At 47.9% G+C, this 12,964-nt stretch overlaps 1 protein-coding gene across 2 annotated transcripts in view; it reads right to left on the reverse strand.

The window, feature by feature from the left end:
- Window positions 1-12,964, reverse strand: part of CFAP251 (cilia and flagella associated protein 251) — a 66,387-nt gene that overhangs the window by 17,560 nt on the left and 35,863 nt on the right. For both annotated transcript variants that reach the window (XM_047698381.1, XM_047698379.1), the window contains exons 15-18: window positions 12,023-12,137; window positions 10,988-11,151; window positions 6,950-7,040; window positions 6,597-6,740 (exon numbers count right to left, since the gene is read on the reverse strand). In XM_047698381.1, coding sequence (XP_047554337.1) covers window positions 6,597-6,740; window positions 6,950-7,040; window positions 10,988-11,151; window positions 12,023-12,137 — 514 coding nt within the window. The remainder of the gene's footprint in view (window positions 1-6,596; window positions 6,741-6,949; window positions 7,041-10,987; window positions 11,152-12,022; window positions 12,138-12,964) is intronic.

Here is a 12,964-nt window from a genome sequence, read left to right on the forward strand (position 1 = left end):
ATTACACTATTTTCTCTGCTTTTATCTGTTAGGAATTTTCTAAAATAAAAAGTTAAAAATAAGTAAAAGAGGGGCTGTCTCATGTACCTCTTAAACAGAACACGCTGTGTTGACAGGAAATACTAAAGTGAGAAAAGGGGCTAATCAGTAGCTACTCTGTGTGACACAGGGTAGGGGAGGGTCCTTGGACCCACGTCCGTCAGTCCTCGAAACAACGCTGGAGGTGCCAGCTCCCGCCAGCCTCGTCTGACAGACGTGATCACAGGAACTCAGACTCTCGCTGACATGACTTGCAAGGGGTGAGCTAGGTCAGCCAGGTTCTGGGTCCCTGCACTTCTGCCAACGTACGCATTTCCCCTTCCTCAGTCTGGAAGGCGATATGCCAGCCAGTCACCCCAAGAAGATGGGGCTTAACTTAAGATCAGTGCATGGGAAAAAAGGGAGAAGACGAACCACGGATACAATAAAGAAGATGAAATACCGGGGAGGGGGGAGGGCGGAACCCAGGCGAGAAGTCGCGAAAGCAGTTATTTCCAAAGTGAAAAAAGAAAGAGGTTTCTATAATCAGTCCAGTTGGGGGGTGCCGTCCCGCTTGTGTACACCTCACTTCCCAATGTCCAGGAACTTCCCAAAGCCTCAGAATCGTGGACCCATTTTTTTCCCTCTGCAGAATTCCATTTGAAGTCCACTCCTGCCGCCCCAGAGTCCTCGTGGTCAAGGTGGCTGACCCTGACTCTGACTCACGGGAGCATCCAGGCCTGGCCGACCTGAGAGCGCCTGCCCCGAGGACAGCGGGAGGAGGCTGGGGCCAATGACCGGGGCTCTGGAGTTGTGCCCGCTGCACGTGGGCCCAGGGACCTACTACGTTTACAAAGTAACACGGAGGAAGGAGAGGCCTGGGGGGGGACGACACTTTCTGGCAGCAGCATGTGGGCCTAACCTAGGTCATTCTGGGCATTACCTCTACCTCTCTAGACTTAGAATCCTGCGAATTAAAAACTAGTCCGCATTAGGTTTTGGTAACCCATAACCAAAGGAGGGTCCTGGCTAATAATCCTGTTTTGCTTTGTCTAATCCTTCCTTAAGCAGGAGCGGCCCTAGGAAACACCTCACCGGGCCAGTTCCAAGACAGGTGTTTACAGCCCGAGGAGGGGGAAATGCAGACTCCCAGGCCCCCTGCTTGGAGAGTCTGACCGGCTTGGTCCAGGATGGGCCCAGGAATCTGTTCTTCCTTAAGTGCCCCTCGTACTTCTGAGGCAGTTTGCTGGTTTGGGAACTGGCCGTTCGAAGGAACGTGCTTTGGAAGTATAGCTCTCTGCAACACTTTTATGTGGGTTGCACAAACTTTCGCCATAGTCGCTGCCATTTCTGGGCATGTACTTTTACAAAACGTACATTGGTCAAAAGGCCTTTTGAGGAGCTCAGAAAACCTGCTGTGCTGAAGGCACTCGTTCAAGTCTCTGCATGGGTCTCTGGGCCCTCAGAGCTCATTTTTCCCGATGCTATTTGGAGAATAAAAGTCACCTTCTGGTCAGACCCAGAGTACATGAAAACAGGTGGTTCTAGGTGTGCCAGGAGCAGTAACAGGGACCACAGCTTCCCCCCCCTGAAATGCACCCAGCCAGCAACGTGGGCCCCACAGCGTAGCTGGGTTTCAAGCCTTCTGTGTGCCTGATGGTGGGCTGCGAAATGCGACATTTTTGGAAAGCTGTTTGGCAGCAGAGCCTTGAAGTTCCTATTCTCTGACCCAGTAATTCTATTTCTAGGACTTGGAGACTGGAAAATAATCAGAGGAGTATGCAAAAACTGGAACCAGAGATGCTCATCGCAGCCATTCTCAGACAGCTGAACACTTCAGACAACCAATGTGTCTGTCAGCTGGGGACTGGTTCAGTTAAGTACACAGCCTGTCAAAAGCACGTCATCTACCTCAAACCCAAAAGCTTCCGTGCAGCCATAGAAATTAGCAAAATGAAAAGGTAACCTACAGCATGCGAGAAAATATTTGCAAACCACATCTCTGATAAGGGGTTGCTATCTAAAATATATGGGGGAACTCCCACAACCCAACAGCAAAACAAACAAACAAACAAACAAAATACCCCAATTTATAACTGGGCCAAAGACCTGAATAAGTATTTTTCCAAAAAAGATATTCAAACGTGAAAATGTACTCGACATTACTCATCATCAGGGAAAGGCAAGTCAAAGCTGTAATGAGCTATCACCTCCCACCTGTTAGAACGGCTATCCTCAAAGACAAAAGGTAAATGCTGGCAAGGATGTGGGGGAAAATGGACCCTTGTGCACTGTTGGTGGGAATAAATACAGAAAATGTGATTTCTGGCTATATAATGGAATATTATTCAGCCATAAAAAGAAAGAAATTCTGCCACTTAGGACATGAATGAAACTCAAGGGCATTTTACTAAGTGAAGTAAGTCAGACTGAGAAAGACATAGATGTGGAATCTGAAAAAAGAAACCCCAAACTCGGGGCGCCTGGGTGGCTCAGTGGGTTAAAGCCTCTGCCTTCGGCTCAGGTCATAATCCCAGGGTCCTGGGATGGAGCCCCGCATTGGGCTCTCTGCTCAGCAGGGAGCCTGCTTCCTCCTCTCTCTCTGCCTGCCTCTCTGCCTACTTGTAATCTCTGTCTGTCAAATAAATAAATAAAATCTTTAAAAAAAAAAAAAACCCAAACTCATAGAAACACAAAACAGACAGTGGTTGCCAGGGTACAAATTTCCAGTGACAAGATGAAAAAGTCCTGGAGAATATTACGTACAGATGATGACTATAGTTAACAATCCTGTATTGTATATTTATTTGAAAGCTTCTAGAGGGGCACCCAGTGGCTCAGTCCTTAAGTGTCTGCTTTTGGCTCAGGTCATGATCCCGGGGTTCTGGGATCGAGCCCTGCATTGGGGTCTCTGCTTGGCGGGAAGCCTTCTTCTCCCTCTCCCACTCCCCATGCTTGTGTTCCCTCTCTCACTGTGTTTCTCTTTGTCAAATAAATAAAATCTTTGAAAAAAAGAAAGCTGCTAGAAAGTAGGTTTTAAAAGTTCTTACCAAGATCCCAAATGCCCATTGACTGATGTGGTATATATACACAGTGGAATATTACTCAGCCATCAAAAAGAATGAAATCTTGCCACTTGTGGTGCCCATGAATGGAGCTACAGTGTTACTATACTCAGTGAAATAAGTCAGTCAGAGAAAGATAAATACCATATGATTTCACTCATCTGTGGAACTTAAGAAACAGATGAACACATGGGAATGGGAAAAAAAGAAGGAGAGAGGGAAACAAACCATAAGAGACTCTTAATGACAGAGAACAAACTGAGGGTTGATGGAGGGAGGTGGGTGGGGGATGGGACAGACGGGGGTGGGGGGTTGGGCATTAAGGAGGGCACCAGTTGTGATGAGCACTGGGTGTTGTATGTAAGTGATGAACTACTGAATTCTACTCTTCAGACTAATATTATATTAAATGTGAACTAACTAGAATTTAAATAAAAATTTGAGAAAAGAAAAAATAAATAGATAAAAGGTTCTCACCACACACACACACACACACACACACGTAACTGTGTGAGGTGACGGATATGTTAACTAAACTTATTGTGGTGATCATTTTGCAATAATACATATATAAAAGCACTACACTATATATTTGCAACTATATAAGGTTATATGTCAATTATATCTCAATAAAGCTGGGGGGGAAGTATACTGTCTGAGAATTTTTACCATCATGCTCAAAACAATAGTTACTAAGAATGTTGATATAAATATATCTATATATACACATATATACCTATATACACCCACAAATCCGTACATCTACACATGCATATCTGTAAATGGTTGATATACATGGACATATACATGTATATACCATATAGTGCTAATTTTTTATTTTAAAATAGAGATGTATCTATATCCATATATAAAACAACAGAAGGGGCACCTGGGTGGCTCAGTGGGTTAAGCCTCTGCCTTCGGCTCAGGTCATGATCTCAGGGTCCTGGGTTCAAGTCCCACAGTGGGCTCTCTGCTCAGCAGGGAGCCTGCTTCCTCCTCTCTCTCTCTCTCTGCCTACTTGTGACCTCTCTCTGTCAAATAAATAAATAAAATCTTAAAAAAAAAAACCAACAGAAGGAAGTCCACCAAAATGTGAACAGTGATCATCTCTGAGGAATTTCTATTTCTTTTTTATAGTTCTATTCTCTAAATCAGAAAAAGTTATAAAATTAAGATATGTCCGCCAACGGCAAGGGAAGCAGGGGCAAAAATGAACTATTGGGACTTCATCAAGATCAAAAGTTTTTGCACAGCAAAGGAAAGAGTCAACAAAACCAAAGACAACTGACAGGATGGGAGATGATATTTGCAAATGACATATCAGATAAAGGGCTAGTATCCAAAAACTATAAAGAACTTATCAAACATGGGCACCTGGGTGGCTCAGTTGGTAAAGTGACTGCCTTTGGCTCAGGTCATGACCCAGATTCCCGGGATCGAGTCCCCACATCGGGCTCCCAGCTCCATGGGGAGTCTGTTTCTCCCTCTGACCCCCCACCTCATGCTCTCTGTCACTCTTTCTCTCTCAAATAAATAAATAAAATCTTTAAAAATTAAAAAAAAAAAGAACTTATCAAACTCAACAGCCAAAGAACAAATAATGCAATTAAGAAATGGGCAGAAGACATGAACAGAAGTTTTGGCAAAGAAGACATCCAAATGGCCAACATACACATGAAAAAGTGCTCAACATCATTTGGCATGAGGGAAATACAAATCAAAAGCACAGTGAGATACCACCTCACGCCAGTCAGAATGGCTAAAATTACAAGTCAGGAAATGACAGATGCTGGCAAGGATGTGGAGAAAGGGGAACCTTCCTACACTGTTGGTGGGAATGCAAGGTGGTGCAGCCACTCTGGAAAACAGTATGGAGGTTCCTCAAAAAGTTGAAAGTAGAGCTACCCTACGACCCAGCAATCGCACTACTGGGTATTTACCCTAAAGATACAAATGTAGTGATCCGAAGGGGCACGTGCACCCGAATGTTTATAGCAACAATGTCCTCAAGAGCCAAACTATGGAAAGAACCTAGATGTCCATCAACAGATGAATGGATAAAGAAGATGTTGTATGTATATATACAACAATGCAGCCATCAAAAGAAATGAAATCTTGCCATTTGTGATGATGTGGATGGAACTAGAGGGTATTAAGCTTAGTGAAATAAGTCAATCAGAGAAAGACAATTATCATATGATCTCTCTGATATGAGGAACTTGAGGGGCAGGGCAGGGTGTCATGGGGATAGGGAGGGATGAAATGAAACAAGATGGGATTGGGACAGAGACAAACCATAAGAGACTCTTAATCTCAGGAAACAAAATGAGGGTTGCTGGAGGGTTGAGGGGGAGGGATAGGGTGGCTGGATGATGGACATTGGAGGGGGGTATGTGCTATGGTGAGTGCTGTGAAGTGTGTAAGCTTGATGACTCACAGACCTGTATCCCTAAAGCAAATAATATATTATGTGTTAATAAAAAAAATAAAGATATGTCCTTTAAAAATCATGTTTTCAGGAGAACCTAGGTGGCTCAGGTAGTTAAGCATCTGCCTTTGGCACAGGTCATGATCTCAGGGTCCTGGGACTGAGCCCCGCATCAGGCTCCCTATTGGGTGGGGAGCCTGTTTCTCCCTGTGCCCCTCCCCGCATTCATGCTCTCGCTCACTCTCTCTCTCCTTTTCTGCTCTCTTTCAAATAAATAAATAATCTTTTTAAAAAATCATATTTTCAAAGAATTATTAATAAATGCAAAATGGTTAGAACAGCGAGTGGAAATATAGAATAAAAATATGTATTCAACATATTTTTATGTAATATTCAAATTTTATGTAACTGTTATGTCTGTGTATGTGGGATTATAAGTAATTATGTTCTTCATTCCACTTGTGTACCTTTTCCAAACTTCCCACTATGAAAATGTGGTAACCTTTCACATCTGAAGGAAAACCCAGTCTAGTGCACTGTGAATCACACACGGTCTCTAGGATGACCATTTTCCCTGCGGTGCTTCTGGTCCCTGGGAGCCCCTCGAAGCTGGGATGTGTTTTGTGAGGGTCATGAGGGCTGATGGCTTCTTCTGAGCCCCACAGCCCAGCATGCGTGCCCACCTCCCAGAGGCACCCCTTTCACACAGGCTGGGGTGGACAGCAACTGAGCCCTGAAAATCACCCCAACAACACCCATTCCCTGAGCTCTCCCTACACGCCCAGCCCTGCGCCCCATGATTGACAAGCATCACCTCCTCGAGCTCAGCGTGGGCCCGTCTGTCTAATTCCAAAACCCGAGCTCTTACCCGTGTCACACTCCAGTAAGGAATAAGACTTTCCAGAATATCTTTATGGTAAGTCTGTTTCTAAGGAGCAGGTCTGGTATGCCCAGAACCTTCTTTCTGATCGGTTTATGTAAGAATGATGTTAAATTTTTAGCTTGACCTATAATTGTTGTTCCCAGAGGTCGTTTTCATAAATAACGGGTCCCACTGCTGCTCTTGTTTTCTTTCTACCTACCTTCTCTTCCGACGGGTAAAAGCCAATTGCTCTCATGACAAAAGGAAGCTCTGACAGGCAAATGTGTTCCGACACCTTTCTGGTCTCCATTGTATCAATACCTTGACTACGGAGCTGAGAATAGTAAAAATAGTCTTCCAGCTCCTACGTGGAAATAAAATGGAAACACAACACACATTTTGGCTTCAGTCTGAAGCATCCATTAGGACTCCAAGGGCATTTTCTAGAAAAGTACATTTCGAGCTCAGTGGGGAAAAGAGATTGGGAAAAAGCGAGAAGGTTCACCCCAGGCACATTTGTTTTACACACATAACTAGATGTTACCAGCAAGTGTTTACTCTGAGGACAATTACCCTGTAGAATTTTCCTTCCCTGCCACCATCCACCAGACCATAGAATGGGGTCAAGTCTTCGCCCCCAAGAGAAACAGCCGCGTCCAGCGCTCTAGAACAGTAACAGAAACACCGCTGTTAGAAGGCGCGAGCGCACGTCAGCTGGTGTCGCCTGGCACCGCGGGCCTCACAGGGCATTACAGTGCCCATACAATTAGGGGCTCTAGAAACCTGTTAGGAAGGTTCCCTCGAAAATGAGGGGGAAAACGACAAATCCCATCTCCATGCAGAATCTGATGGTACAGGGCACCCGCCTTAATGACAGTGATACTCTCTCGCTGATGACAGGGCAGGCGCCTGGCAATTGTCTGCAGTGTTTGAGGAGCACGGCTCTCCTGAGGGAGGGAGGGAGGGCCCCTGTGTGCTGAACCTGCAGTCCTCCCCAGCAGAGCAGCTGCGCCCGTAACATGAGCTCTGCATATGGCCGGAGCCAAAAACCGGGATAAGTGCAGGTACACTGCCAACACTAATTACTTCCATAAAAACTCGGGAGGCCACCAGGGACCCACGCCAGTCAGATAAAAATAACCCTCTGCTCTCTAACATGGGTCAGGCTTTCTAAAAATAGACACTGTAAATGGTAAGAAAACCTACTTTTTGTATGAGACTGACTTTGCCCCATACAAAATACACGTAATACGAAGTCATGGTAATAATCCACTAACTGGATTTCTGCTAATCAGGTCATTAGCCTCTTTGTGGGGTTATTAAAACACACTTCAGTGTAGACCACAGCGGCAAAGTGGTTTAAGTGTCCAGAATCTGGAGTCGAAGGGACAAGCGTGAGCCTTGACCCTGACACCTGCAAGCGGTACGATCACGGGCGAGTGACAGCCTCCCTGAGCTCCTGTTTCCTCATCTGTAGAATGGGAATGATTACAGGCCTGCCTCACGGGGTGGCTGTGGAAATGGACTGAAGCTACATAAAGGGCTGGACGGACACGAAGCCCTCCGTTCTCCTGCGAGGAGCGTCTGTTAAGGTGTGCTGGTGAATCTGAAAGCCCAGGTGTGAGTCCCAGCCTCTCCACTGACTCCAGTGCCTGGAGGGTCCTTTAACACTGGGGAGCTGGTTTCTGGACACATGGGGATGCCGTGTGGGGATACCAGTCGTCCTGCCTCCCAGGATCAGCAGCGCACAGAAGACAGGCGGCATAGGGCCCGGCCCAGAGAAGGCTCGGTACGAAGGAGTTAGGGTTATTCTTCTCTGTTGAATGGGGTGTCAGTATACACCGACGTCTTTCTTCAAATAGCCACAAGACCGTCTTGGCCCTCTTACCAGGCCCTGCATAAGCAGGCAGTGTTGGTGTCTGGGGGGCGCTGTGTGTTCTCCAAGTGGGTCCGAGGCCTCCTCTGCAGCAGGGACCAGCCCCCGCCCCCGTCCCCAGCTCTCTCTCGGCCCTTATATTCGTCATGGAGGCAGGTGTCTAGCTGAGAGGTCCTCGCCCTCTGTGACCTCTGGGCATTGCCCAGGATCTGTGGGAGGCCACTTATAGCCATGTGGCTTGGGAACAGGGCCAGGTGAAGACCAGAAGTGATGCAGAGGAGCCTGTCACTACCAGGAGTGCCTGGGAACAGCTCCCTGGTGGTCAGGACTGTCCTGCACCTCCTGCTTCCTGGCCACTGCCAACAGACATGGGACAGCCGGAGGGACAGGACTGGGGTGGTCCAACCAGAGCCAGGGAAAGAGACCCACTGTCTCTGTGGTGCGAGCAACAGCTTGTGGGATCTGAGGACTGTCAGTGGCTGTGGTTGTGCTGGGCGATGAAATCCAGTTGTACCAAGAACAAAGCCAACAGCAGAGCCGGGCAGAGAGCGAACGCTGAGTGCACACCATTCCGGCTCTTCCCGCAGGATGGACTGAAAGATGCCCATGACCGTCTCATGAATTCCCCTTTGTGCTTAAGCTGGGTCTCTAATGCTTGCAACAAAAAAGGGGGCCATTAGGGCACAAAGGGAAGCACGTTTATAGAAAACCTACTGTGTGCTGAGACATACAGACAGTACTTCCAGGAAATGAACTCAGTCAGGAGAAGCAGCAAGTACTGTGACACATGGTTAAGTGTTCACAAATGCTCCCCAGGGGAGGAGGCACAGGGGCGGGGAGAACAGCAGCGGTGGTAACCTTTACTCTCAAAATGGTGATGGTATTCCCATTTAACAGATGGAGAAACTAAGACCCAGGAGTTAAGGGACTAGCCTGAGGTCATGCCACAAGCAGGCAGGAAAGGTGGTATTTAAATTGGGTCTTTCTGCTCCTGTCTGAGCACAGCAGCAGGACTAGAGGTGGGTGTGAGGTTGAGCATCAAAAGTAAAGGGGGGTTTTAAAACAGGTGCCAGACAAGGGGAGGAGGGGGGGCATGCCAGCAAAGACGGGGCAAAGGCCAAGTATGTGTGGACTGAACCTTAGGAGAAGATGCCAGGGAGGGAGGGGTGCGCCCCGGAGAAGGGCGATGTGCTGCAGCGATGCTATCTGGCCCAGGAGCACACGGATGAAAATCATGGGAACGTGAGAGGACGCAGCGTCTTAGTTTCGCCCTATGACTCCCCCCCGTCGGTAGACCAGCAGGGAATTATATTTGTTTACTTGTTTAGCATTGTTACATTTCTTCCCATTAGTGAAGCACTGAACATATTAAGACACCAGAAGCAGCAATGAAGTGCTAATTAGTTTATAACGATCCTTTGTCCCCACAACAGATTAAATTGAAATTCTCAGAAGCCTGGACTCTGGCCAGGCCCAGGAAAGCCATTGGAAAGAGGGTGCCTTTTTTTTTTTTTTTTTTCCCTTTAATCTCTACCATGATTATGGAGAAGAGGACAAAATGAAAAGGAGGAGATTTTGTTCTGTCCCCAGGGTGTCGCTCACTCCTACTGTCCCAGGTGACAGACTAGCTGCCAAGGAATCAGGCAGCTCCTTCCGGGCACACCATCGGGAAGTGCTTTTCAACGCTAGAGCTCACCTCTAGCTTCTAAATTCCCACATTCCCAAGATCTGCTGTCTTAACTGAAGGCAGAGGTGAAGGTCAGAGCTCCGAGTGCAGTCTGAAACCAGCGTGGACCCAGAGCAGATCTACCTGGCTCTTCCTGCCCCTGTTTAAGAAGCTTCGACGTCTGCCATAAAAGGGAGATGTGCATGTGGTACATGAATCGAAGGAAGGAAGGATTCTCTGGGAGGGAAGGGGCCTCCGAGCTGTCGGTACCCAGCTCTTGAGTGTGACGCTGCGAGGCAGGAGGCTGAGAGGCAGGGGCTGGGAAAAGGTGCTCAGGGGTGGGAACCGGCTCTGCCCTGTGGCAGCTCAGTGAATCTGGGTAGACAAGAGGACTGCTGTAGCACTCGCCCCCTTTTTCAGTAAGGCTCTTTAATAAGCCCTTCATAAATAGGAGAGAGAAACTAGTTAATGTACTGAGCCCCTAGCTCTGCGTTATTCAATCCTTACAAGAATCCTATAAAAGTCCCTATTACTATCCTCCTCCCCCCCACCCCTCCTGCATTTCACAGGCAAGGACTCTTAACAAGCAGAGATGTTGCAAAACAGGTCCTAGGTCTCACAGTCGGCAGAAAGGAAGCTCCACACCCAAACCCATGTCTCTTTGACCTCAAAGTCCGAGGGCTCGGTGGTGTTCAAGCCTGGACCTCTCCGGCCTCACCCAAGGCAGAGTCTCAGCTCAGGCCAGGTGGGTCAGAAGAGCAGACTGGAAACACATGTTACTAAGAATACCATTGCTGTCACACAGGCTTTGGAGATTTGGGCAGGATCTTTCTAGCTGGCGTGAATCTGCAGATGACAGTGTGGCCCGCGCGGGAACAGGGCGGAGCCACGCCGCCTTCACTGCAACCCCCATCGGTCCCTGAAGCAGAACAGTAACCTTCTGTTTGCAACGCAAATAGGGAAGCAACCCGAAGTAGGGTCGACACCTGTCTGCCGTGGCTGGTTAAAAACAGGGCGTCTGCAGCTGACACCCTCCTTGTGGGGTCGAGCTTCTCGCCTGGTCACTTACCTTAAGTTGATTTCCCACTGCACCACTGATCGATCCTGTCCTCCCGCTGTGAAGGCCCAGCAGCCGTCATAGGAAAGGGCCATTCCCGCCACCCCACCGGGATGGCATATGATGGCAGATGTCTTGTGTGGATTGCCATCAACTGGTAAGATCTGAAGTCCAACCTAGAGAGGAACAGGCCATTGGAAATTTGGATTCAGATGACTGGGACCCAAGCTCAGGTCTGGCACGTCCGCACATCACCTCTAGTGCGGTTTACTGGAAGGGCCTATGCGTCTGGAACCACCTCAGTGTGTGCCAGCCTGTTTTATAGGGTTGGGGGTTCACACACACACACACACACACACACTAACCCCTGTGGGGTCGTCCCTCAGGAGAGAGATGCCAGGTTGCGGTAGCAACACAGGAAGGAAACTTTTACCGGTCTTCCTGGTCAGATGTCCAAAGTTTTCCAGGATAGTTCTAGAATCCTATGATTTTATGCTTTTCCACAGATTATTATTATTTTTTTAAGATTTTATTTATTTATTTGACAGATTGAGATCACAAGTAGGCAGAGAGGCAGGCAGAGAGAGAGAGGAGGAAGCAGGCTCCCTGCTGAGCAGAGATCCCAATGTGGGGCTCGATCCCAGGATCCTGGAATCATGACCCGAGCCGAAGGCAGAGGCTTTAACCCTCTGAGCCACCCAGGCGCCCCTTCCACAGATTATTTATTAAACGTAGAACCAAGTGTAGCTAGTTTGCATGTCTTTATGAGATTTTTCCATGTCAATAAATCGGAAAGAAAAAAAATCCTTTGGTGACCCTGTGTCTTCATGGGAGTATAGAAAATGCAGTAACTCTGCTTAGAAATGCTTCCTAAGACCCAATTTTCACTCATTTATGGCAATTTTCAGGATCACTGTGGACCGGGAGGAAATAGGTCATAGCTAAGCTATGACCTCTGGCATCCTGGAGTCTGACCCTCGTCGGGGCGGACTGCTACCCAAACCACACAGAGCCATCTCCCGGAGGCAGAGAGCTAAGGGGTGATACCTTGTCCCTGTTAATAAACACCATGTAGCGTTTCTGCAGTTCTAAGGTGCTTTTCACCGGGAGGATTTGTATCTGCTCAATGGGAGAACCAAAAACCGGCCCGAGAAGCGTCTTTCTGCATGAGAAAAAAAAAGAAAAAGAAAAAGAAACACTTTTTTTTTGAATTCCACAAATCTGAACGTAGGCTCCCTGACTAGCTACCTTTCATGAGACCGCACACGTTTTGCATTCCCAATTTCCTGTCCTGTCACTCAGCAAAGAACCTCTCTCTCAGCCGCTGCTAACAGCCGCCACAAATGAGGGGCAACAGCTCCAAACAGTAAATGCTCCAGGGAAAGTCTGATTGTGAAGAATGCTTTCCATGGTGGAGGCTCTGACTTTCCTCCTTGACAGCTGAGTGAAGGGAACATTATGCCTCGAGAACGTGTATAGGAACAAGGGACGGGGAAAACGCTGTGAGGAAGTGGCACGTGTCGACGGGGTGTAGGGAGACACCCCTCTCCCAGGGGCAGCCCAAGAGATCAGAATGAGAGGCTGCCCACGGCTCCAGACCCCTGACATACATGCACCTGACTCCAGGGGCAACACACAGACTTCCAAAACACCATCTGTGAAAATAACTGTGATGAATCATGCCCCGGCAATGGTCAGGCTTCTTTAGCTCAGAATCTGCTAGGAATCTGATCCCAGGAGAGGCTCCGGGATATTACCCGCAGCCCAGACAGGAGCTTCAGGACCCCTGGCTCCCACAGGCACCTTCTGAGGCCTCGGAGGCGTCCTGCTGTGTTTAATTCTTAAACCTTTTTTAAAATATTTTATTTATTTGACAGAGAGAGATCACAAGTAGGCAGAGAAGCAGACCAGGGGTGGGGGGGAAGCAGGCTCCCCACCGAGCAGAAAGCCCGATGTGGGGCTCAATTCCAGGACCCTGAGACCATGACC

The sequence above is a fragment of the Lutra lutra genome, chromosome 12, assembly GCF_902655055.1.
Source record: "Lutra lutra chromosome 12, mLutLut1.2, whole genome shotgun sequence".
Classification (NCBI taxonomy): domain Eukaryota; kingdom Metazoa; phylum Chordata; class Mammalia; order Carnivora; family Mustelidae; genus Lutra; species Lutra lutra.